This window comes from Lottia gigantea, assembly GCF_000327385.1.
Source record: "Lottia gigantea unplaced genomic scaffold LOTGIsca_43, whole genome shotgun sequence".
Classification (NCBI taxonomy): Eukaryota; Metazoa; Mollusca; class Gastropoda; family Lottiidae; genus Lottia; species Lottia gigantea.
This window is the reverse complement of record NW_008709504.1, coordinates 1,976,866-2,003,821: the sequence shown is the minus strand read 5'-3', so window position 1 is coordinate 2,003,821 and position 26,956 is coordinate 1,976,866. Positions and strand designations below refer to the sequence as shown.

Here is a 26,956-nt window from a genome sequence, read left to right as displayed (position 1 = left end):
CCCAGTCCAGTATAACAGTATCTTTACAATGTCATAATGAACTCCATCTAACACCTTGACTTCATTAAACACTTCAGTCAATCAGACATCATGTAAACAAATAAGCCGAATTATTCACAGTCTTCCTGTTGAGGAATCAGATTGGCCGTTTTCTCTTACATACAATCCAATCAAATCACTGCATTTGAACAAGTGATTGGGTTCCGATCTTGATCGGTGTGTGAAAGTCTGATGAATTTGAATTATGGAAGGCGGAATGGCTTTTTATTCATTGCTATTTCTTAATTCTAAATTCTTATCTCTTAATTTACACGCTTAATTCAACATTTGTTATTGAAAATTGACATTTGTATATTTGACTCTCGCAAGATTTGTTGATCGAGATTTGTTATTGAACATTTGTATTGAACATTTGATGGAACATTTTTCGTTTTGCATTTGAAGATATGTTGAGCTAGATAACAGATAAGAATTTAGAATTAAGAAATAAATGAAGATCATTGAATAACAAGTGGTTGTCAAGCAAGATACGCCCACTTTCCTCATACATTTTCAGTATATCAAGGGCAGTCACCTATCCGTGTTAAATCATACCAAAAATCTAATTTGTGCAAGCTATTGTTGATTTAAACAAACACACATTATTTAATAAAATTCTGACATAAACTGTTATCTCTATTGCGTTAACAAGCCAAAAAATTTTGATGCGTTTTTACTAACTCAAGGGCAATAACTCAAATTCTGTTGATCGACAAAAACGTCAAATTCTAAGATCTCATCATCATAAATGATCATAATTGTGGACGGAAGGACTGACAAACAGAGGCGACAGCATTATTATGTGGTTGTATATAAAGCCATTCCAACTTCCATATTGAATAAGTCCTCTTCACTGATAATTCCAGTCGACCCAGCTGTAAATTGGAAGGGATAATCTGGGAAAGATTAATGCCAAGAGGTTTTGGCTAAGGACCAGCTGGTAGAAAAGATCCATAAGTGTTAACCAAAGTTGTTATCCATGTTTCTTTAATTTTTTTTCTTTATTAATGTAATTTTTAATACAAACCTTATTTGTTATATTTTCTGAATCATCTAACAGACGTTGAGCTGCTTGAGAAGCACTACTAGCTTGTTTACGACTAGCCTCACATTCAGCTTCTATTCTAGCTTGATTAGCAATTAATGTAATTAGTCTTCTAATGATGCTAAAATAAGACACAATAATTTTAATAGCAGTGATGACTAAAATATTGAAGATCAAGTCCAAATAAAAACAGAAAAGTGAGAAACTATGATAAATAATCAATTTAAAACTGCATTATATATTACTATTGGATTTTTATTATACAATATCCTTCTATCTATCTTTTTTTGATCAAAGTACAATTCAGCCAAATATTGACCATTTAGTGCCGACTTTAACTCATTTTATAAATGGTAAGTTAAATTTGATAATCAGATTGCCCTCGAGACAAACCTTTCATTGAGATTCACATGACAAATCAGCTAAGTCATTTTTCGTTCGTGTTTAAAAACAATACTATATGCAAAACAAAGAACTGTGCAGAGTAATGACACGTTATAACTTACAACCACAGAAATAAGGCAAATCCAGCAATATAAAAGTTTCTTTGGGCACGGAAGAGTCTCATTAAATTCTTAGTCTCAGCATCAGGATGGTGGTTGAGATCAACTTCAATTGGTGCTGAAAACTTCCTTACTTCTCTTATAGAGTCTGTAAAATAAAGACAAGATTGTAGTATAAGGGCCAGATTCCTTTGACAATTGGAAATCGAAAAAGAGTAGGCTAATGCCCCTGTCCTGGTGTTGCCCGTCTTCATTAACCCTATTAGGTGCAGAAGAGTAGAACGTAAGACTCCATATATTTTATTTCCAATTGTTATGGAGGGTCTCCAGACACCAGGCAGTTATGAGAGATTATTTTTACAGAATGTGTCAAAATACATCTTACCGGCAAAGAGAATCACTAAGTTAACTAGGAAAATATGGAAATAAATTGACACATGATTCAGTTAAATTTTAGGAAAATTTGAATGAGAACTGGATATTAAATGATTCCTGATCTTGATAAGTAGTATTTACTTTAAACATTTCTGAACTTTTATCTGATGTAAATTACCTGGTGTCATAACAAGAAAATCTCTGTATAATCTAATAAATCAATAAAACTAAGTTATTATTAAAAACGCTTTAATTATGACACCATGGAAGTCAACTGATGCAATGCATATATGCTCTTATCAGAGTTCAATTTAAGCTATATCGAATCCCAGTTTGAGAGTCAAAATGACCTCTTTTGCGATCCATTATTTACTCGAACGATCTGCCAATCAAATAATATTGTATATTTTTTGTAAAAATTTCTGCCAAATCTAGAAATATACCACAACTCTCTTCAACCTTAAGGAATTAATGTCATTGGCAATATCGATCTTAAGTCTGAACTGCTACTGAAATTTATATAAGGTGTTGAATCAAAATTTAACTTGATTAGCCAAAACTGAAATATTGTATGCTAAATTGCTAATCAAATTTTTCAGCTCTAGCTCTTATGGCCAACTTTGAAAATTTGAATTTTATGTTCTTTCTAAGAACATTCCATTAAATATCAGTAGAGACACCATTTGAATTGGTTTGGATGCCAAAAGATCATCAGAGTGAACCTCTCATTTAATACTCAGCTATATAACAATGATTTTCATAAATATTGTATTCAATTGCTTTAACTAGACAAATTCCAATAGCATAGGCCCTATTAAATGGGGACATTCCACATCTCCGCAGGTGCAGGGATTTTAGATCTATTCTTATGTCATGTTTTTTTTTTTTGGCGAAACTGATCTAGTATTGGCCATTTAAAACTGCGTGCTCAGCCAAATGTTCAAAGGTCACAGAGTCACAAGATACTAACAAAACGAAAGTTACGATGATGCCCAACACTAATTTACAATCATCTTAAAGGTAATTTAATATTATGTTAGCGAAATCGCATCTATTGAGGTGTGGAAAATCACCATTTTACAGGGTATATTTCTTCTGACTCTACTCCAAAATATCCATCAGAGGCTTGAATAGAGGTAGATGTTTCGGACAAGATTTTTTTGTACTTTTGTCAATCATTAAATTGGTAAATAAATATATAATAGTGATCTTACCAGCAAAAAGAATAACCAAGATAACTATAAATACATTAAAATATATATGACTATAACTTCCTATTTTAGCTAAAATACCAGATCGAAATATGCTTTGCCACCTGAAATACAGAAAAAACAATGATTGAGTAATATAAGAAATATAAGAAATGTTACATTACATTACATTGGAGAATTGCTTTCTATAATTCATACACGTCATGTCTTTGTTTCATCCCATTAATATGAGATTTGACATGGTGATAATTCTAAAAATTTAGTAGCGACCAAAAGTGGAAAGGTGAATTGACTCAATACCATATAAAATTACATTAAATTATGTATGGACCTGGACCGAAACATCTGTCTCTATTCCAGTCTCTGATAGCTATTTGGACAGATGTCAGCACTCAGATGGTGTAGAGACCGAAATAATAAGCCCTGTTAGATGGGGACATCCCACATCTCCACAGGTGCAGAGGTTTTTGAACTATTTAGATACCTCGGATCTGCTTATCCAAGGAATATTTGGAATATTTTATATACTTTATATCCAGCTGAAAACGTTCTGTCAAAATATCCATTAGAGGCTGGAATAGAGGCAGATGTTTCAGACTAGTATGGCCCCTACTCAGTGACAATATCACATCTAGACATGTATATCAGTCTGTAGAACCAGGTGGAGCCAGAGTTATCCATGGCCAAGATTTTTCCAGCTAATAATTGACTTACCGTGATGGTTTAATCCATGGTAATAACAATATAAATACTACAGCTAACTGAACGTATAAAACACCAGCGATAAATGTCCATTGAACACTCATTTTTTTTAATTTAAATTAACCTCTTTTACAGTTAATATTGTCTGAAATAATTAAAACATATATATCTATTTGCACTTTGTACTAGCCTAGTTCTCAATCTCATGAGATCAGCACCACAGCAGAGACTAGACTAGAAGAAGGCATTAAAGTTGATTATCAAAACAACGAGAAGTAAAAAGTGCCAATGAAAGATTCTAATCGTCAAATGAAAAGAAGACACATCAGCACTTAAAACCCTTGACGTGTCTCTAATGGGCATATTCATATTGTCAAAAATCTATTTATATATTCATAAACAAGATGACGAGATTTCCAGAAAACTTGACCAAGCCAAAAGCAAGTAGGGTCATATGAAGAGGCAAAGTTTACCCTCTACAAAATCTAAGTAAGCTTCACTGTGTCAAAACACACAAATTGCAAATGAAGATTCATATCATAGAGGGAGAGAGATAGAAATAATATGTCATTAAAAAAAAACCTTCGCAGAATACACAAAGTGCAAAAAGTTGACGAGTACCTGTTCGCTACGTAATTTCCGGTTCCGATTTGTAAGATTGTGACCTTTCGACAGGTCATCGCTATGGCGACGTTGTCATATTTACAATATGGCTGCCCATGAGAAAATGTTTTAGGAAAGAGTCTTTTAAACACAAAACGTAGTTAACTCTCTTCGTTAAGGGAGAAATATATAGTAGCAAAATGTCTCACAGGTACAGTAGAATTTAGCCACATTTGTTTCCGTCGCTCTATTTTTGTGTCAGTCCTAAAAACAAGTAGACTCTATTAATGTTTTTTTTACGTTTAATTTTTAAATTTTTAATTTTTCCTGCTTCTCGTTTTTCTTGGGTGTTGTGGAGATATATATCAAACAGTCTATAGGCTTTGTAGACAAGATGTCTCAAATCTACGCAGGGCAATACATTGATACTAGGGATAACTTTAGGCCAAACACTAACACACTACCGGTACTCACTAGACCTTCTCCAACTTCACAATGTCAAATCAATACGTCAATAGTCAAACTAGCTAAATTCGGAAAATGGTGATCTAAGGCCGACGTTTACTTTGAGCCTTAGGATGTGTACTAGCTGTGGTGTGTAAACAAGATTTATGGTCAAATTTTGAACTTTCCGTGCGTTGAAAACGATCAAATTTACACCTCACGGATAGAACAACATATCGTGGGTGACCGCTTGAAACCTCGTATAACGATATCTGACACGAAATTACTTTTCGAGAAAAACACAAAAAACTATTTGTACATGTATTTTGTTAAAATATTTTTTATTATTTTTTTTACCTCTATACGTGGTTTTCATTCTTGGAAAATATAAACCTTGTATAACAATTTGAATTCTTCTGCCCATTGAACCAAAAACTCGTTTAATAATACAGTATATGAGGTTTTTCATTTTCATCTGCAGAATCAGGAACATTGAACCTCGTATAATAATATATTTTACGAGGTTTTAAATCTGACTGTTTATATATGTGTTATTTAATTAGCACTTTTTGAGTTATTTACAATCAAGCTAAGAATACGAGGATTTGATGACAAGATCCGCGCTTTTACGAGCTTTGAACAGTACCAAAAAGTCAAAATGACCAAATATGGCATATACGAGGTTTCAAGCGGTCACCCACGATTTCCACACTAAAAAGTCCCTGGATTAAATGTCAACACCTAGTTATACTATTCTAGTTATGTTTATTTATTGTATAGTATAAGCTTACTTTTTAATCGAAAAATGAAAATGATGAAATTTTTCTCAGTAATTTTCCTGAAGGCCATCAGGGATTGGCTCTCGTGAACTGGACTGAATATGCAGTCAAAATCCATGAAATATACTAAGCTATTACGAACTTTGTCTCGTACATACTAGGTTGACTGCAATCCATGGCCACCTTTTTTGTATAATGCAATGTGCACAGTAATTTGAATGATTTGTATGCTGTACAGCCAGTCATAGCCCTGTAAACATTATGGCGTTCTGTAGAATCGTACAGGTGACATGTTTTCATATTTTCATTTATTTTGGTACTAGTACACTGATATTTTAATGCTTGCCTGGTAGGGCTGGGTTTTTTTATCAAGCTTTTTTCTTAAGTGTGGTTTTTACTGGTTTTTGAAACAAAATTTTGGTTTTTTTTTTTATCTAAAACTTCGAAAATAAGAAAAACAAGCACTTTTTTTTTTACTGATATTGTTTTATTTGATTCTATTGAATAATATTATTTTTTTAGTTACTATAATAAACAATGGACAGATGGACAGTCAGCTCTGGTGGAAATCTTACAACAAGAATTACCACCAGAACCTCCCAAACCAGAACGGGTATGTAGAATTTTCTTTCATCAGCAGTATGGGCTGAATGTTAGACAGGACCATAGGATGTCAATGATGTATTGGACCTATTCCGACCCATGTCAGATAAAGAGATGATTATTATTATTATTATTGTTATTGTTATTGTTATTGTTGTTATTATTATTATTGTTATTGTTATTGTTGTTATTATTGTTATTGTTATTGTTATTATTGTTATTAAAGGTGCAGTATGCAAACTTGTTATTTTCAAAAACTGTGTTGACTATATGTGAAATGATTTGAAAAAGTATACAAGGTTCACTTGATATTTCTGAATTTGTATTAAAAGGGTTAATTATAAAGGGAAATAATTTAATTATAAATCAAGCTGTTTGATATAGTTTTATTGTTGGGCATTAACAACTCAACATTATTAGTTGAAAACTTCAGAATACATAGGAAACATAAGCTTACTCTCCTATAATTTGACTAAAATCTGTTTTCCAACACCAATTAAAAACATTGTGGTTTAAGTAAACCTTTTAAATAGTTGAAGAGTTCTAAAAGGTAAGATGCTGTAAGTTAAAACTATTAGATCAGCCAAGAGACAGATTTTTGTCTTCTACTGCTCCTCTAAAATTAAAAATATTCCAATGCTTGTATAGTCTATGATGTGATACTTTTTTAAAATTAGATATTTTATTATGATCTCAATTAAAACAAATCATAATTTTATGAAACAAATTAATTTTTCGCCTAAAACAAAATAACTAATTTGACAAACGAAATAATTTTAAAAAATATTGTGCTTACGAGGCTTCATATCATGTAATAACCATATTGACAATGTTTTCATAAAACCAATAAGATTTATTCAATATTCTATTATTTTAAGTCATTAATTGTTTTTTTTCAGGATCGTCTAGCTGCGTTCCAGCTGTTAGCTACCATGTACATCAAATATGTTCAAATATTCCGTAAATTAGAACAATCATATGATCAAGTGGTTCATCCTCAGAAAAGAAGAGTGTTACGTCATGTTTTAGATGGAGTTATGGGTAGAATATTAGAGTTAAAACATGAAATGGTTAATCTAGAATTTGCTGAATATCATTATTTTGATGATGTTTTATCAGATTTAAAATTGACACCAGTAAGTCATGCTTAATATCAGTCCTTATATATTTAAAGGGACAGGTTCGCCATTTTCGGGTGATGATCGCATAATTCCTTCAAAAATACTTCAAACTAGGAATTTCACATTCAAGATTCCTTGAAATGTTGAAAGCTGGTCCTTGGCCAAACCTCTTGGCATTGATCTTTCCCGGATTATCCGTACCCATTAACAGTTGGATCGACTTGAATGAGTGAATATGACTTATTCAAGGTCATCGGACTATCACAGGCCGATCAAGATCAAAACCCACAGACGTAACCAAGCAAATGAAGTCATGTAAAGAACAAACTCTCTAACTGAATGTGCTATAGAACATCACAACATAATTATGAACATGACCTAAGATTTAAGAGAGATAGAGCATATAATGTTATTGTACATGACAAAAGATAGTCAACGAGTTTTTCTTTGATTCTTCAGAATGACATTGAAATTCCAATACCTAAATATTTTATCAATGAACGTACTAAGTCATTGAAAGAAAGAGAGAAGTTATTGGGGCAGATTCTGGCAAAGATTGGTCCTCAAGATCAAGACAAGGTTTGTAAATTTATCCTTATTAATGGAATAGCTCTGTTCATTTGTTGAATATCAGATTATCTAAAAGGGGCAGAAAGTTCAAGGTCAATTGGGCAACACCACATAAACTACATACTTGTTACTGGTAGGTAGGGAAATAGCTTCGGCCGATGCTGATATCACAAACTTGGTAGTTGTTGGTAAATGACAAGTTAATGTTCGCTTTTAGCGGATGCTGATATCACAAACTTGGTAGTTGTTGGTAAATGACAAGTTAATGTTCGCTTTTAGCGGATGCTGATATTGCAAACTAGGTAGTTGTTGGTAGATGACAAGTTAATGTTCGCTTTTAGCGGATGCTGATATCGCAAACTTGGTAGTTGTTGGTAAATGACAAGTTAATGTTCGCTTCTAGCGGATGCTGATATCACAAACTAGTTAGTTATTGGTTGATGACAAGTTAACGTTCTCTTCCAGTGGATGCTGATATCACAAACTAGGTAGTTGTTGGTAGATGACAAGTTAATGTTCGCTTCTAGCGGATGCTGATATCGCAAACTAGGTAGTTGTAGTAGTTGGTAGCTGGATTTGTTCAAATGGACGATCTGTGTTGTTAGTTGGTAAAATTTTAATTTGACTGAATTTTTTTCTATAGGACTCTGATGAGGTCAGAATGCCTTTAGAAGAAGCTATACGTTTGATCCAAGTACATGAAAGAGCTCGTCAAGGTCGTTTAAGAGCCAAATTTATGAGAGAAATTCGTCAACAAGAAGAGAGAGAAAGAAATGCATCTAAACAAGGGCAGTCAACTCTTGATCCAGAAGTTGCTGTTTTACGAATTCAAAAAGTAAGTGTTGATATATGCTGTATTTGTTACCTCTGAGAAATATGGGAAATACGACTTCCGAGATGGTATAATATAACATTCTTTACTTCAAATTTCGCTCGGAAGTTGTGTTTTCTACTGGAGAACTCTGGTAGCTAAAATTATTTTGAGTTCACGACATATGACGTCACATGACGTATTAATGTTGGGCAACCAATCAGAATTATGTAATGGACACGTGATATAATTATTATGCAAATAAAGTATATTTCTCTCCAAGAATGTGTCCCTAATAGAATAAAATAATAGGTAATTACAACTTCCTAGTAGAAAACTTGTCACTTCCCAGAGGTAACGAATACAGCATTAGTAGCACAACCAGTGGCAGAGACAGCCTTTTGAGACTGGGGTTACAAATAGGTGGCAGACTGACTCAATGGGGGGACAACTTTTAAGGCTGAATTAAAAATTCTTGAGGGTTCTCCTGAGAATATTTTCAAAAAATTGAATTAATTTGGTGCATTCTGACACAAAAAGGTGTAAAATTATGGGTCCAAACCATTTGTCTAGGGGCACCCCCTAACGACATAAATTATCATTGTCTTATTGTTCTATTTTAGATTTGGAAAGGATTTGCCCAGAGAAGAAGAACAAAAAGAGAGAGAGATGAAGAAATGATATTTATAGGAATGGTAGGTTTCAAGATTTAAATCTATATTGACATCAATTCAAAACACAATAATTTATATAAACATTGTACAACTACTGACACAAGCTTGGCCAGTGTTTTTTGTAGGCCAGAAAATAGAGTGAAGACTTATTTTCTTTTTTTCTTTTTTATACTCCATTGAGGTTACAATTTCATGTACTTTTAACTTTATGTGCAAAATATAAAGCAGACATTTGTCACAAGAAGGCTTAGTTACAGGCTTTTGTGATGAAAAATATTCCCTAAGGATCGTGACTGATTGAAAATAAATAAAAAACGTTAGTTTTATGTATGAAATGATATTTGACTGTACAGCTATAAAATTGTCTAAAATATATATTTCAATAACTTTTCTGTATTATGCATGACTCCATTTTGGAATTTTAGGCGCCACCACCATTACCATCCAGCAGTAAAAATTTACCTCAGACTCTAGCTCAGAAAACAGAAGAGCAACGTCGAAAAGTCCAGGACCAGCATGAACAAGAGTTTCAACAAGCATTGATTAGTATTAAAGATAAAATACGAGATACAGAAGGTCAAGATATTAAAGAAACTATGATGGATCAAATTAGACAATGGTTTATTGAGTGTCGGTATGTACTGTTTATTTATCAGCAATCATTAAAATATATGTACCTAATGATAAATATGAAGTATGTGAACTCTTCTGAAAGGTATTCCAAGTTGACAAACTCAATAGAATAAGAGTGGTATCAGGTGTTTTACAGGAGTGAGCATGCCTTGACATTCATTTATAAGAGATCTAGTTAATCTCAATTGAAAAACCCTGTAAATAAAAAATTAGAAACATTCAAAAATTTTACGTCATAGAAGTATATTCTTGCTTTGATCAGTTATTATAGTTTATTGTGGGTAAGTTATGTGCTGAAGGAAATTTATTAATACTTGTTTATGGATACAGGGAAGAAAATGTATCTTTGACATATAATCAATTAAGATAATAGATAATTATTTCGATCACTTTATCCAGCCCTAGCTAGAATTTGAAGAACCACACCAGAATCAGTTTTATCAACAGAATATGTGCTTAGCATTATTATAAATCATAATTTTTGTATAGTACTTATGGCTTATGCTTAATAGTGTTAGTGACTTGTACCTATTAGGGTAGGCAGTAAAGAATCTTAAGGAGATGCCTTTTTTGACCAATTTTTTATTGTAAATGCTTATTCCATAGTGAATATTTTCTGTTGTACATGATCCAAAATGTCAATGTTTTGTTTTTCAAAATGAATTGAAATAAAATATATATATGTTATAGAGATGCAACAGGAAAGTTTCCAGAATACCCTGATGAAGATGATGGTGGATCAGCTCTTATTTTCAAACAACAAGATCCAGCTGAACTAGAAAAACAGATGAAAGAAAAGGTAAATTGCACAATTTCAGATCAGCTCATTTCAAATAGATTTTTATGGTTTTGATTCCAAAATATTGACTGTATTAAAGGTATACTATCTCTTAGGATGACTAAAAAATTGAAATTTTTAAACTTGGTTAAAATGAGTCTTATGTACATTAGTAGAGTTACCTGGTATCAAAACTATACAACAGAATCCCTCTATAATCCAATAAATCTATGAAACTAAGTAATAATTCATAAAACTAAGTAATGATTCATAAAACTTAGTAATAATTCGTAAAACTAAGTAATAATTCATTAAACTAAGTAATAATTCATAAAACTAAGTAATAATTCATTAAACTAAGTAATTAAACTAAGTAATAATTCATTAAACTAAGTAATAATACATTAAACTAAGTAATAATACATTAAACTAAGTAATAATTCATTAAACTAAGTAATGATACACTAAACTAAGTAATAATTCATTAAACTAAGTAATAATTCATAAAACTAAGTAATAATTCATAAAACTAAGTAATAATACATTAGACTAAGTAATAAAACATTAAACTAAGTAATAATACATTAAACTAAGTAATAATTCATCAAACTAAGTAATAATACATAAAACTAAGTAATAATACATTAAACTAAGTAATAATTCATAAAACTAAGTAATAATACATTAAACTAAGTAATAATTCATTAAACTAAGTAATAATTCATAAAACTAAGTAACAATTCATAAAACTAAGTAATAATTCATAAAGCTAAGTAGTAATTCATCAAACTAAGTAATAATACATAGAACTAAGTAATAATACATTAAACTAAGTAATAATTCATAAAACTAAGTAATAATTCATAAAACTAAATAATAATACATTAAACTAAGTTATAATACATTAAACTAAGTAATAATACATTAAACTAAGTAATAATTCATTAAACTAAGTAATGATACATTAAACGAAGTAATGATACATAAAACTAAGTAATAATTCATTAAACTTAGTAATTAAACTAAGTAATAATTCATTAAACTAAGTAATAATTCATAAAACTAAGTAATAATTCATTAAACTAAGTAATTAAACTAAGTAATAATTCATTAAACTAAGTAATAATTCATTAAACTAAGTAATAATTCAAAAAACTAAGTAATAATTCATTAAACTAAGTAATAATTCATTAAACTAAGTAATAATTCATTAAACTAAGTAATGATACATTAAACTAAGTAATAATTCATTAAACTAAGTAATAATTCATAAAACTAAGTAATAATTCATAAAACTAAGTGATAATACATTAGACTAAGTAATAAAACATTAAACTAAGTAATAATACATTAAACTAAGTAATAATTCATCAAACTAAGTAATAATACATAAAACTAAGTAACAATTCATTAAACTAAGTAATAATTCATAAAACTAAGTAATAATTCATAAAGCTAAGTAATAATTCATCAAACTAAGTAATAATACATAAAACTAAGTAATAATACATTAAACTAAGTAATAATTCATAAAACTAAATAATAATACATTAAACTAAGTAATAATACATTAAACTAAGTAATAATACATTAAACTAAGTAATAATTCATTAAACTAAGTAATAATACATTAAACTAAGTAATGATACATTAAACTAAGTAATAATACATAAAAATTCATAAAACTAAGTAATAATACATTAAACTAAGTAATAATTCATAAAATTAAGTAATAATACATTAAACTAAGTAATAATTCATAAAATTAAGTAATAATAAATAAAACTAAGTAATAATTCATTAAACTAAGTAATAATTCAAAAAACTAAGTAATAATTCATAAAACTAAGTAATAATTCATTAAACTAAGTGGTAATTCATAAAACTAAGTAATAATTCATAAAACTAAGTAATAATTCGTTAAACTAAGTAATATTTCATTAAACTAAGTAATAATACATAAAAATTCATAAAACTAAGTAATAATACATTAAACTAAGTAATAATTCATAAAATTAAGTAATAATACATTAAACTAAGTAATAATTCATAAAATTAAGTAATAATAAATAAAACTAAGTAATAATACATTAAACTAAGTAATAATTCATAAAATTAAGTAATAATAAATAAAACTAAGTAATAATTCATTAAACTAAGTAATAATTCAAAAAACTAGGTAATAATTCATAAAACTAAGTAATAATTCAAAAAACTAAGTGATAATTCATAAAACTAAGTAATAATTCGTTAAACTAAGTAATAATACATAAAACTAAGTAATAATTCGTTAAACTAAGTAATAATACATAAAACTAAGTAATAATACATTAAACTAAGTAATAATACATAAAACTAAGTAATAATACATTAAACTAAGTAATAATACATAAAACTAAGTAATAATTCGTTAAACTAAGTAATAATTCATAAAACTAAGTAATAATTCGTTAAACTAAGTAATGATTCATAAAACTTAGAAGCATGTTTCAATAATTATTTAGTTTAATGAATATATTGTCTTATATAGAGATTCTATTCTTTAGCCATGGCACCTGGTAAGTCCAACTGATGAATATATACTCTTGTTGAGTAAGTTTGAGACTTTAAATTGTATGTCCATTCTAAGAGGTAGTATCCTGTTAACTGCAGAGATCTTTAAAGACTATGTTTTGAAAGATTCTATTTGTAATGAATTATTTGTAGTAACACAAGGAAAAGTATTGGTGAGAATTCAGTTGACATTGACCAATAGTAAATCAGAATTAGGTGTAATATTCAAAGATGGTGTCATTAATTACAAGTGTTTTGTAAACGCTCTGATACCCATTTCCCAAATTCATATGGTGGTCATTCTCATAATGAATATTCATGTGAATCCTGTCTTAAAGGGACAAGTGCGCCATTTTGGGGGGCTGATATGAGTCTTGAATGTATGTAAATAGTCTACAGAAGTACTAGAAATGTATGAAAGTCGCATAATTCCTTTAAAAATATTTCAAACTAGGAATTTTACTCACTATTTCTATATGTGTCTTTTCTATATACCACAGAGTATCTTAAATTGGCAAGTCATTATTTTACCATTCAAACGTAGATAATTCTGGACACACATGGATTTGAAAGCTCAAATTTCGATGGTGACCTGTGAACACTATTACTGATTAGCTCAGCTAAAAAATTCCAATTTCTGAGACTAAAGTATGATTGGTCAAATAAGTGTCCCTTTAAAAAAAAATTTCTTTTACAGGAAGATGACAAAGGGAAAGGAAAAAAGGACAAGAAAAAGGATAAGAAAAAGGATAAGAAGGATAAGAAAGGGAAAGGCAAGGGTAAAAAGGGGAAAGGGGATGATGATGAAGAAGAAGAAGGATGGAAAATGGCCCAGTCTAATTTTGTTGGTGCTGTTCAAGAGGGTTCTGAAGACTACAAAGGTAAATTTATATTAAATATCAAATTATTTCAATACAGTTTTTTACATATGATGTTATCATCACATTACTCTCTGTCTATATTGAACTTTGAATGGGATTTTTTCTCTCATTTCATAAATATTCAAAATAAATTTTTAAACTTTATGCCATTGATCTTAGATCCATAGAAATATAAGGTTCAGTGATTTTACATTTAAAATAGACTTCCCTCCCAGAAAATTCATTGAATATGACCTACTTTTAGAACTGAAAATTCCCCTGTGTAAAATCTTGTTTTTTTCCAGTAATTCATATGAAAATAATTGTCAAAATTCATTGTGGAAAACAGTGTAGTCAGAGAGTAAAATGTTGATTTTCCACCAGATGATTCTATAATTTTGTTTTGTTTTTTGCCTGCCTATTATGTTTGTAGTATTTTGTATTTGTAGTGTGGATCAAGGCAGGGTATGCTTACTCATCAGAACACTTTTCAATATAAAATAAAATGAGTGTTTTTTTTCTTAACGTAATATGCCTTTGGTGATTAGTTCCCTGTCTGGAAATCGTGATCCTTAACTACTAGTCTATGATATGTGATTACATGACAATCTGGACATAGTACTGGTAAACAGTGGCTACTATCAACAAGAGTCAGAAATTTCACTCTGGACTGTTCAGACAATTGTGAAAATCAGGGAATTTAAAAAAAAACTATGTTCCAATGAGTTTTATATTTATAAAACAAGGATTATCCCTTCATTTGACATTATTTAAAAAATAATAATGTCATTAGAAACCTGGCAGAGATTTTATAACTTAATTACCATTGTCAGTGCAGTCGTTTTAAATCAACAATCAAGCTTTTATCATGCATGGAATTTTAGCATAAGACTATTAGTGTTATTTTGCATCATAAATTAAATGTATAACTTCTTTGAAATTGCAATTTTTCAACTAGTTGCTGGTGTTCAGTCATGTTAAGATTCTACTGGTATATAGAACTGTCAATCAGGATGATTTTGATATCAAACTATGTTTTAATATTTTAGGAGTTTGGCAGACAAGAGATGAATCTGAAAATTTCTCTCAGAAACATGATGGTGAATTAATTAAAGAAGAGAAACGTAAAGAAGTTGAAGATGAAATCAGAATTCAGGTTGATGAGTTGATGAGAACAGAATTAAAAAATCTTAAAACTGTAAGCTATTACTTCATCTCTTATTTTATTTTTTAAAGGGACAGATGCGCCATTTAAGGAAAGTTGATTTGAGTCTGGAATATATGTAAATAGTTTTCAGAAGTACTAGAATTGTACCAAGATCGCATAATTCCTTTAAAAATACTTCAAACTAGGAATTTCACTTTCTATATCTATATATGACTTTTCTATATATCACAGAGTATCTTAAATTGACGAGTCATAATTTTAACATTCAAACGCAGATAATTCCCGACACACATGGATTTGAAGGCTCAAATTTGGCTGTGATCTGTGAACACTATTACTGATTGGCTTAGCTTAAAAAATACCTTTTTCTGAGACTAAAGTTTGATTGGTCAAAAAGAATGGTGCAACTATCCCTTTAAATCTGATTAAACCAAAGGTTTAAATGTTTGAATTCTTGTCATGTCACTCAGTGAGTTAGATGATTGCTCACTAATTCAAAGCTATGGGGTTTTATCCTGGCATAGGTTCAGATAGTACCATCAGGATTTTTAACCCAGCTTCACCTTGTCAATGATGCAGTTCGAAGGGGCAGTCATGGAAAAAATGTCAAGAATGGGATGAAAAACCGACGTCCTATGCGCTACAGGCTGTGTCAAGATCCCTTGACAGTTGGAATAAAAGAAAGAGTAGCATAATGCCACTGTCCTAGCAAACTTTTCCTTATTCCCTGCATGGCTTTCTTTGTCTTCATTAGCCCACATGGTGCAGAAAAGTAGGATGCAAAACTCCATTCATTTCATTTCTGACTAAATGTAAACAATCATGAATATAATATCTTTAGGCAGTAGATCGTGATAAGGGCAAGAAGAAAGGTAAAAAATCTGGTAAGAAGAAGAAAAAGAAGAAGAAGAGTGGGAAGAAGGGAAAAAAGAAGAAAGAAAAAGATTTAACACCAGATAGGTAGGAATTGAGAATTTTGAAATATTGTTGAAATATAATCTGTTGTAGAATAAATAAACTATAATTTCTACTGATTTCTAGATAGTAGACTCTGCTTTTTTGTAAAATATTTTTTAAAGAAAAACGTCACATATTATACCTGAAAATTTTGCTAAAGTATGTTATTTATATCTTTATATCTTCTTGATAAAACTGAATTTGTTTTAAAAAGGTTAATTAAAAACAGAGAGTATTAATTGTTAATTAAGCAGTTTGACCTAGTTTTTAGCTTTGTAATGGCTCGATATTATTAGTTGAAACCTTAAGAAAATGTAGGAGACATATTTCTCTATAATTAGGTGTTATTTACTTAAATCCGTACAGTAGTTTCCTAACAGCTCCCAAAAAAGCATAATGAACATAAATGAAATTTATGTGAACTCTCAAAATAGTTTTTAAGTGAAAACTTTCATATACATTAAAGGACACATTTCTTAAGATATTGGTGTACAGTTTTCACAAATTTGGACACAAAATTTTTTTGACCTATAAAGTAAAGCAGAATGCCCTTTTAAACAAATAGACGACTTTCAGAAACTACAACCCAGAACCCAGTCACCATTTTTTGATTTAACTAAGCAAATGACATCATGTAAAAACCTCTATATTTGAAATGTATTTTGTAGAACTATAGAAGATTTATATGAAGAATTAGTATCTCAAGGTATAATAGTACGATCACCAACTGTTAGTTTAAAAGACTATTGTGGTGAATATAGTTATCTTGGTACTACTTTACGTCAAGCTAATATAGAACCTATGCCATCATTGAGTGATGTTCGTAGACTTGTTACAGAGTTTGGTATACTTCACTTAGGTAAGTCATTCTGGTTTACTAATAGCAAAAATATTGTAAGTTTGGGAAGGGATATAATTATCTGAGATTAATATTAGCTTTGATAGCTAGTGGAGCTTGTTTACAGCTATACTGAACACTTATCAGAATTGAACAACAACATCTGGTTCCCCTTGATTCAACAAAAGCTTACCATCGAAATGAAACACTTGTCAGTTTTGTTTGAATCAACTTGCAATATCAAAGAAATTTGCTAGATTTATATTTCTGGAAAGAGCATAACTCTTCCATTACTGAAATTGAGCTGTCTGCGTAAGTTTGTACACATTTAAGATTCTAAACAGATGGAAATCAACAGTTTTGAATAATGTGGCTGTTGAGGCAAAATTTCCTTCATCGCACAACTGTTTCAATATGTTCAGTCGTTCAATGGGAGCCACGGTGGCTCAGTGAGTTAGACGCTTGCTTGCTAACCTGAAGGTCCAGTGTTCAATACCGGCATAAGTCGAGATAATACCTTCATATTTTTCAACCCGGTTTCCCCCTGTCAGTGATGCAGGTAAGAGGGGCTGATATGGAAAACACAACTAGTCGTTCGGATGGGACAATAAACCGAGGCCCTGTGTGCTACAGGCTCTGCACATTTAAGATCCCATGACAGTTGGAAATCGAAATAGAGCAGGCTAATGCACCTGTCCTGGCAAAATTTCCCTCATTGCATCCTGCATGGCGTTGTCCGTCTTCATAAGCCCACATGGTGCAGAAAAGTAGGACGTAAAATCCATTCATTTCATTTCATTTCAGTCGTTCAGTTTGTTTAGTCTGATGCAAAAAAGTAGGTCCTATATTAAATTGTTCATATTATAGGTTCAGCTGCTGTTCATGAGAAAGCACCTTTAACTAAATCTCTGTTATTAGCTGGTCCTCGAGGAACTGGTAAAAAAATGTTGGTACATGCTATATGTACTGAAACTGGTGCCAATCTTTTTGATTTGAGTCCTGCTAATCTGGCGGGAAAATATCCTGGAAAAGATGGTTTGAAAATGTTGATGCATCTAATATTTAAGGTAACTTCATCAACTATCAATAAAGTGAATGAACTGTTTATGTTTATGTTTTCAGTTTATTTAGATCTGGATGTGAAAATATATCTTTACTTGTACATATTTGTCAGTGGCGGCTGCCCCCCTTGCAGCCCTGAATGCAAGTTTTTTGGGCATGACTCTCTTAACTAGGTTAGAAATTTGGGCAACCTGAGATATTTGGCCCCCCTCTGACGTCAACCTGACTCCGGCACTGATAGTTGTTCATTTATCTAAGTTATCAGTTGCTTTGAATTATCAATTTTTAGTATTCCTGCAAAAAGATGAAAGTCTGCTATAATTTTCCTTTCTCTAACGTACAAAATTTATCATTATTTTATTTTTCTTCAGGTTGGTCGAGCTTTACAACCATCAGTATTTTATATTGGAGATTGTGAGAAAATGTTTAAAAAGAAAATTCCTAAAACGGATCCAGTAAGTTGTATTTCTGATTATGTTTATAAGTATTATGGATTTCTTGAACTATTTCTATTCTTTAATAGACAACTTTCGGGCCTTCATTTATGTATCCTGGTCATCCGACTCAAATAGAAATTTGAAAGGGCTAGACTGGATTTTTCAATGAGTTTGTGTGTTCTTAATCATTAAATTCATAATCCTTCATACAAACACGTAGAGGAAGATGCCCTTACTTTTCGTGAAAGTTTCAACTTGAAAAATCCAAGCGTTAAGTCACAATCGATAAAAAAATTCTTAAACGGTTACGTAAGTATTCTAAATCTCTTGGCCTCCATTTTTACTGTTCTGGAAAATAGCGATTATGACAACTCAATTTTGATTGGACCAATTGAACCAATCAGCATTAACTACACATATTTCCCACCGGAAGACGCGGTGGAAAATAAATGTAGCGATCAACTTAAATTTTCATTTCTCATTATTGTGATTTTGTGTATTTTGCTATAATGATAATAATCCATAATTTCCATGTAACAACCGGATAAAGACAAACAAAATTGATTTTTATATTTCTAATGGCAAATTCGTCGCCTTTTGTAAACAAAACCTGCGCATTTCGGTAGTCTCAGAATTCACTTTCCCAGATGCTAAGAAACGATTCGCGAGAAAACACCTTGTATCAATTATAATAGAAAACTTTGATGTTTTAAACAATTCCTCAGTGGCCAGCTTTAGACGTAACCACTAGAGTAAGGTCGAACACTGTCCTTCTTGACTTTTCATTCTGTAAACCTTTGCTTGACCTCTGCTTTAACCAATCATGTGGCTGCCTGTGACACGATAATGTGACGCGAACAATAGGTGCATTCGGAGGCGTATTACACTAGCTTATCAAATCCTCTAGTCTAATTCGCTAATAACTAATAAAACATTTGAAATGAAACTAATAAAATACAAACGGAAGTTAGGTTTAATTATAATTAGACTGCCCTAATGGGCTGAAGGATTATGTCCTCATGTGTTGAACCTAATTCTGACCCATGTAAAATAAAGAGTTTATTATTATTATTATTATTAGCCCTAGAGATAAGTATTTATGATGTTGATGTAATCCTGTTCAATAAGTTTCCTTACTGTACTTGATATTGCCCGAGTCCTAAAACTCTCAAATTTTGCTTTCAGACAGATCCCAAGAGATTAAAGAAAGAATTACCGAAAGCCTTGAAGAATGTGAAAGGAGAAGATAGGTTATTATTAGTGGGTACATCAAGATGTCCATTTGAGGCTGAGATGAAACCATTTGTTGGTTGTTATCAACGTATTATATTAATACCTAGACCAGACTATGCTTCTAGACACTGTAAGTTATACCTGTACTATAACATGTTCTAATTCAAACCATCTGTAATCCTTGTGCATACCAAGTCTTTGATAAGGCAGAGGGAGCTGCGGTGGCTCAGTGAGTTAGACGCTTTTCAACCCGGCTTCCCCCTGTCAGTGATGCAGGTAAGAGGAGCTGACATGGAAAAAGTGTCTAGTCGTTCGGATGGGACAATAAAACGAGGCCCCATGTGCTACAGGCTGTGAACGTTAAAGATCCCTTGACAGTTGGAAATCAAAAAAGAGCAGGCTAATGCTGATGTCCTGGCAAAATTTCCCTCATTGCATCTTGCATGACGTTGCCCGTCTTCATTAGCCCACATGGTGCAGTAGGACGTAAAAATCCATAAGATCCATAAAATCTGATAAGGCAGAAAGGAGAGAGAACATGGTTGTCCTTACAAAACTACGTATAGTTCTTACATAGAAATAACCCAGACACGAATGTAGTTCACATTAATTTTGAATCTCTTCCTCGACTTAGTAATTTGTCATCAAGCTTGTTGGAATATTTAGGTTTGGCTAATGAAGATAGACAATACCTGAAAGTGATATTAGGCTACCTGATACTCGTTTTCATTATACCACATATTTATAATGTGACTGAATATGTAGCATTAATCACAGTCTATTCCTGAACTAGAATATATTGAAGCTGATGTGAAGCTATCCAAGCAGGTAAAAAGTTTTCACTTCTTCTGGAGATATGAATCTGAACATTCCACTGCTGTATTTTCAGTATTATGGCGTCATCTGATTACTAAAAATGGTGGAACAATAAGTAACCTGTTAGATATCAGTTCTTTATCAAAGGTTACAGATGGTTATACCCCAGGCCATATGGTTACAGCTGTTCATCAAGTATTAACAGATAGACGTATACAGCAATTAGCCAAAAAGCCATTACAATCTGTAGAGTTTATAGCTCCACTAGCTCGTATTGACCCTATTTATAAAGAGGAAGAAGAATCATTTAAGGTAAGATTCAGCCAAATGAATTTTAAGAGCCTTCCAGGTTGTTTTGAAGCCCTGGAATCTTAATGAGTTAAAGGTATACTACCTTCCAGGATGACCAAAAAATTAAAACTAAAATGAATGAAATAAATCCATAAAACTAAGTAATTTTAATGATTATTTAGTTTAATGAATATATTATCTCATATAGAGATTCTATTCTTTAATCATGACACCTTGTAAATCCAAAAGTTTGAGACTTTTTTTGGTCCATTTTAAGAGGTAGTATATTTTGAAAATTCGCTACCAGCATAGTTTAAGGTAATAGTTTTCCTTCGCATTATCCAAACCCCCCTACAATGAAAAAGTATCTTTATATGTGGAGGAAAAATTAACCAAACCATCATGTGCTACAGGCTTAGTTACTTAAAGATTCCTCAATAGTTAACAATCAAACTGGAATAGTCTAAAGCTGTAGTCAGCCAAATTTTCACTAATTGCACACTGTGTGGCAATGTCTTCAATGACTTATGTACAGTGGCCAAATATCTTTAAATAAGCCACAGAAAGGTAGATCATGGTCGGAATTATATTTTTTAGTCATGGTATGCTAAAACTCCACTGGGAAAGAAAAGAGCCAAAGCTGCTCAAGCTGATGAAGATGGTGATGGTGGTGGAGGTAAAGGTGGAAAGGGCAAAAAAGGAAAGAAAGGCAAGAAAGGAAAAAAGGGCAAGAAAGGCAAAAAATAACATGTACATTTATAATATGCAGCATTATGTGATATGTATAGGAAACTTTTTAAGAAGAATATTAAGAAATTATAGTTGTTTTGTGCTATAGCTGGATTAGAGAGAATATTGATCAGGTCTTCCAAGTTAAGTTATCTATGTTTAATAAGCCCTGTTTATATTATTAAACTTGTCTGTTCTGAGAACTGTTCCCACAACGGAATTGATAAAAAGCAAGGTGTCTAAACATACAAGTGTTCTGAGAACTGTTCCAATTCAAGACTACAGAGAAAATTTCTCAGAATGGAACACATAAAATATCTTAGAGTAAACTGTATCCGTTCCGAGAACAGTTGTTGAGCATGTGTCCTAACCGCTTGACATTTTCTGTGAGCAGACAAATTTGCCTTCATGGAGAGTTTCATCTAAAATGCGTCTGAGAGCAGATCGTTTACACTATTGTTATAGAACTATTCTTGGAATGCTCCAAATTGTAGTAGTGTAAACTGTAAGAATTAGGTGATTTTACTGAGTCCAGGTCTAGACCGAGAACAGAACAATTAGCTTTCTAATGTAAACAAGTTATAGTCTAGTAGGGATTTAAGAGGTTTTGAGTGAAACACCATTCCATTTTAAGGCACAGCATACAATACGTAATAATTTATAACTTCACAAAAACAATTTTGATATCAAATGGTACACGTAGAAAGACATCCAAGTTGAATTGTGCCTTAATGTTTTTATGTTTGAAGATTCTATCTCACTGGCCAAAAACTTGACTTGGAAGCCCTTATCATTTTCTGTTTAATGGAGGTTGGTTCATGACTGTGTTTATCTATAGATATTTTGAAAATAAATTGTTAATATCTTAATTTATTATCTATTTTATATTTATTTTAAATAAACAACTGATTATAATAATATGTTTATTATTTCTAAGTTGAAATCTTTACATCATGTAACTGATTTATGTGCTAGCTTGAAATCTAGTATCAGTAACCTTGAGTTATTATTGTCCACCTAGCTGTAAATTGGTACAGATAATCCATAAAAATCAGTCTCATTAAAATTATACCAATTTGTTTCATTCTATAGCTGATATTTTTAATATAGCCTTTTCAGTTAGGGTCTAAAGTCTGGCCTCTTTAACATTTGTCAATAACCTTTTGACTCTGCTAACAAATCAATTTTCTGCCCTCTCATCTTGTGAGAGAATGAAGGGATTTGATTGGTTAGTGGGATGAATATTGAAGAGGCCCGACTATATTAAAAATAGAAGTGTGATCTAATTTGAATTGGACTGCATCCTGTTATCAAGTGGTTTGTTCAAGAACTAGCAGATAGAAAAAAAATATAAAATTCTTATCCTTGTTATATGACCAGACATATTCAACTGTAATTGAAATCTGGCAAAAACTTTCCTTTCACCAAGTTATATGAAAATAGATTGAAAGCAAAAAAATCTTCATCATTTTTATACGCCCACATGAAATGAATTCTGGATGGATTTTGATGAAACTTGGTGTGAGTCAAAAAATATTTAGTATGAGTTATTGTCCTTGTTCTTAAAACACGTTTCAAGACTCTAGAAGGTTCAATTATTGACAGATATTGATGAACCATGGTGAAATTGTTTATTATCAATTATATTATGGATGAAAATCAAAAAATGTTTTATAGGAGTCATTCAATTTTTAGCTCGTAAACACTAATAGGCAGAATTCTTACAAATTTTGACAAAACTTGGTAATATTATTCAGTATCGCCCCAAAATGTTCTAAAGAAGTGTTTGACTGAAGGTTGAATATTTCATTCTGGTGATTGTTACTGTACTGCTAAATATTTTTATTCAAAATCAAAGCTGCCAGTGGGCGTATATTACCTTGCCTGGCAAGCTTTCTTTCTGATTTTCAATAGGGTTTTTACCTTGGTTGATAACAAACGCTCATGCCAAGTTTCGTCAAAATCCATCAAGAATTGTGTCTTCTAGAGTATTTACAAGCTAAAAATTGAGCGCATTTTCAAGAACAAGGGCAATAACTCATACTAAATATTTTTCGATTCTCCTGATTTTCAATAGAGTTCATCCTTGGGTGATTATGAACACTCATGCCAAGTTTCGTTAAAATCCATCAAGAATTGTCCCTTTCTAGAGTGTTTACGAGCTAAAAATTGAACGCGTTTTCAAGAACAAGGGCAATAACTTATACTAAGTATTTTTCGATTCTTTTAGATTTTCAATAGGGCTCATCCTTGGGTGATAACAAACTCATGCCAAGTTTTGTCAAAATCCGTAAAGAATTATGTCTAGTAGAGTGTTTACGAGAAATTGTGGACGGACCGACGGACGGACATGGGTGACGGCAATATACGCCCCCCCATATCATGTGGGCGTATAAAAAAGATAGTGGACCACAGCCATATACGCCCTTTCATCAAAATCGGTTGAAAACTAAGAGAGTAATAGCATATTCAAGATTTTGGGGCAAGGGCAATAACTCTGCTTCTAACGGTCGAAAATAGCTCAAATTCTAACTTGATCTTCGTTTTATGAATATGTGCACACATACCGAAATTTCATTTGAATCCATCAAAAAATCTAGTTTTTAGAGCGTTTACAAGAAAATGTTGACCAACAGACGGACAGGGGTGCCGACAATATACGTCCACATAGAGAGATGTGGGTGTACAATAAAAAAGATATAGATTATGATACAATTTTTTGTCCCTCAGAATTGTCAGAAATGAGTTCTCTGGGCCTTTAATCATTCAAATTTTCTGAGCCATAGCACCAATTCATTCCTGGCTATGAGGCTTGCAGATATGGGTGATTTCAATAGGTGAAATATGAAATTTCATATCACTGCTCACCATTAATAACTATAACAAACAATTTTATTAACTTTTTATTTGTACACAGTACAATTTCTATATATGATTCTTGTGAAGCAAGACATTATTATATTATATTCTATACAGGGCAAGATATACTTCATCTTAAAACTACAAACTTATAACAGGGAAGGCTTGACAGTAAAATCAGAGCAAAAAAAATATCTGCTTCAACTTGAACCCTGTATGAATTCAACTATAATTTAACTTTCAAATAACCAAAACAGTAAAGACAAAGATACATACAGGCAGGGTTCAAAATGTAAGAATGAACCCCCTAGTTTAATTTGTAGTGGAATAAACAGTAATTGAAACTACACAAGATAAAGTTTGAATTCATCTTAAAATAATCACAAATATCAGATGCCATTATGTCTTTCAGTAACATATTAAAGACATACTTCAACAATTCATAAACATAACTTCTTATATCCTTATATTACAGTTAGCAACTATTCAAACTGAAAACATATCTCTACTAACTATGGCCATTTTCTTATTTGCAAGTTAATTTATAATCAAATAATTATAGAGGTATATTATTCATACAGCAACTTAAAATATCACAACTTTATATAATAAATTTGAGATCAATAAAAGAACACAGCCATTTTTTCTTACTTCTTGAGAATACTAAGTCTATTGTCTGTGCAAAGTAAAAAGTTTTTTCTATCATTTTAAGAGAATTGGAATAGCAGCCTCATAATAGTACTGTTAGTTAAAAATATAAACATAATCACACATTATGTCTTCAAAAGTTGCTTTTACAGAGGCTCATTTTCAGCCAAAATTTTTGAAGTTTTTTGGGTTGAAATTTCTAAGAGGGAAATGAGTTTCTTTTCAATGTTAACTTACAAAAAAATATATTTTAATCAAAGCAAAGACATTCTAAGACTATTAGTACTATTTTGGGGCTGAAATTCCAATTCTCTTGAAAAATATCGAAAAAATTAAAAAAATTTATATTGATATCTGGTATAGATTTGTCTTCAATGTTAATTGTTGAATTTTTTTTTGTCACTGATTTTATACATTGTATCTAAAGTTGCTTTCACACCTTATTGATCAAAAGTTGGGAATAAAAATAGTAGTCAAAAGTTTTGAATGCAAATCAGTTGTGAGTCAGGTTTTTTCTTAACTTATGACCACTTTCATTATTCACATCCATCACATCTACTTATCACTATGGTGTAAGAACACCTTTAGTTTGTGCCAATACCTGAAAGCACAACACAACCATAATACTTAACTTGAATCTGAAAGTGGTGACGTTAAAAAGACAATTTCTTAATTTATAGAACTATCCTTTCCATTAAAATCTAAAACTTTTTAAAAGCCAAATAACTGACGATGATTAATTATAGTTGTCACAGTAATTTCAACCTATCATTCAAGCCCATTTATCACTACTGATTCTCTAGATTCCTACATAGGGACAATCGCTATTTTCAAGGATTGATTTGAGTATTAAATACATGTATATGTAAATAGTCTTCAGAAATACTAGAATTGTACAAAAATCGCATAATTCCTTTAAAAACAACCCAAACTAGGAATTTCACTTTCTTTTTCTATATATATCTTTTATTTATGGCAGTCTGATCAGCTTAACTAAAAAATTCCTGATTCTGAGACTAAGGTACGATTGGTCAAACAGATGGTGAACCTGTCCCTTTAAGTAGACTTACAGATTTGTCAGGTACTAAAAACCATCCAATAATACTGTCATTTGTCCAAGTTTACCCTTTAAGTTTTCATGAATTCTATCTTTAAATAAATGCATTATAATATCCACTAGAGTTACAGCCATTTTAGATATCACAGTTACTGGTATTCATAATGTTAAATCATATCATTTCACCTAAAAAATACTGAACTATCATCATACAGTGTTATAAGTTACTATAGTTTTCTAGTTACTAGCATAATATCAAAAAAAGAAGAATTCCTCTAAATAGAAGATGTAAGGGAATCCTAATTATAGGACTTGCATCACCTTGACATCACTTTGTTTAATGGAATATCAAGACAAACACAAGACAACTCATCACTGCTATCTTATCAAGAATTCCTCACATTTTAAATGGAAATAAAATATATTGCAATGCCCTTTTAAAGTAAAAAAATATTTTGAACACATAAAAACACAAATTCATAATTAAAGCTAAGGTGAACACAAAAAGAAATAATTCAATCCCTTTCCTAAATTACTATACAACAAAGTACAGGGTA

The 26,956-nt window shown here is 31.2% G+C and overlaps 2 protein-coding genes across 2 annotated transcripts in view; one reads left to right on the top strand and one right to left on the bottom strand.

Moving 5' to 3' along the window:
- LOTGIDRAFT_204243 (hypothetical protein) overlaps positions 1-4,486 on the bottom strand; it is a 6,849-nt gene extending 2,363 nt beyond the window's left edge. Inside the window, exons 1-5 of the mRNA XM_009060633.1 lie at positions 4,458-4,486; positions 3,888-4,020; positions 3,177-3,277; positions 1,591-1,735; positions 1,067-1,205 (exon numbers count right to left, since the gene is read on the bottom strand). Coding sequence (XP_009058881.1) covers positions 1,067-1,205; positions 1,591-1,735; positions 3,177-3,277; positions 3,888-3,979 — 477 coding nt within the window. The 5' untranslated portion in view covers positions 3,980-4,020; positions 4,458-4,486. The remainder of the gene's footprint in view (positions 1-1,066; positions 1,206-1,590; positions 1,736-3,176; positions 3,278-3,887; positions 4,021-4,457) is intronic.
- Positions 4,487-4,589: 103 nt separating this feature from the next.
- LOTGIDRAFT_204242 (hypothetical protein) lies at positions 4,590-22,897 on the top strand. The gene is made up of 17 exons (XM_009060632.1): positions 4,590-4,689; positions 6,224-6,314; positions 7,204-7,440; positions 7,885-8,004; positions 8,639-8,830; positions 9,430-9,501; positions 9,906-10,114; positions 10,804-10,912; positions 14,142-14,325; positions 15,354-15,502; positions 16,314-16,432; positions 17,098-17,288; positions 18,135-18,334; positions 18,701-18,784; positions 19,952-20,129; positions 20,889-21,127; positions 21,704-22,897. Exons 1-17 carry the CDS (start codon positions 4,679-4,681, stop codon positions 21,851-21,853), a joined length of 2,535 nt encoding a protein of 844 aa, XP_009058880.1. The 5' UTR covers positions 4,590-4,678; the 3' UTR covers positions 21,854-22,897.
- Positions 22,898-26,956: the final 4,059 nt, after the last annotated feature.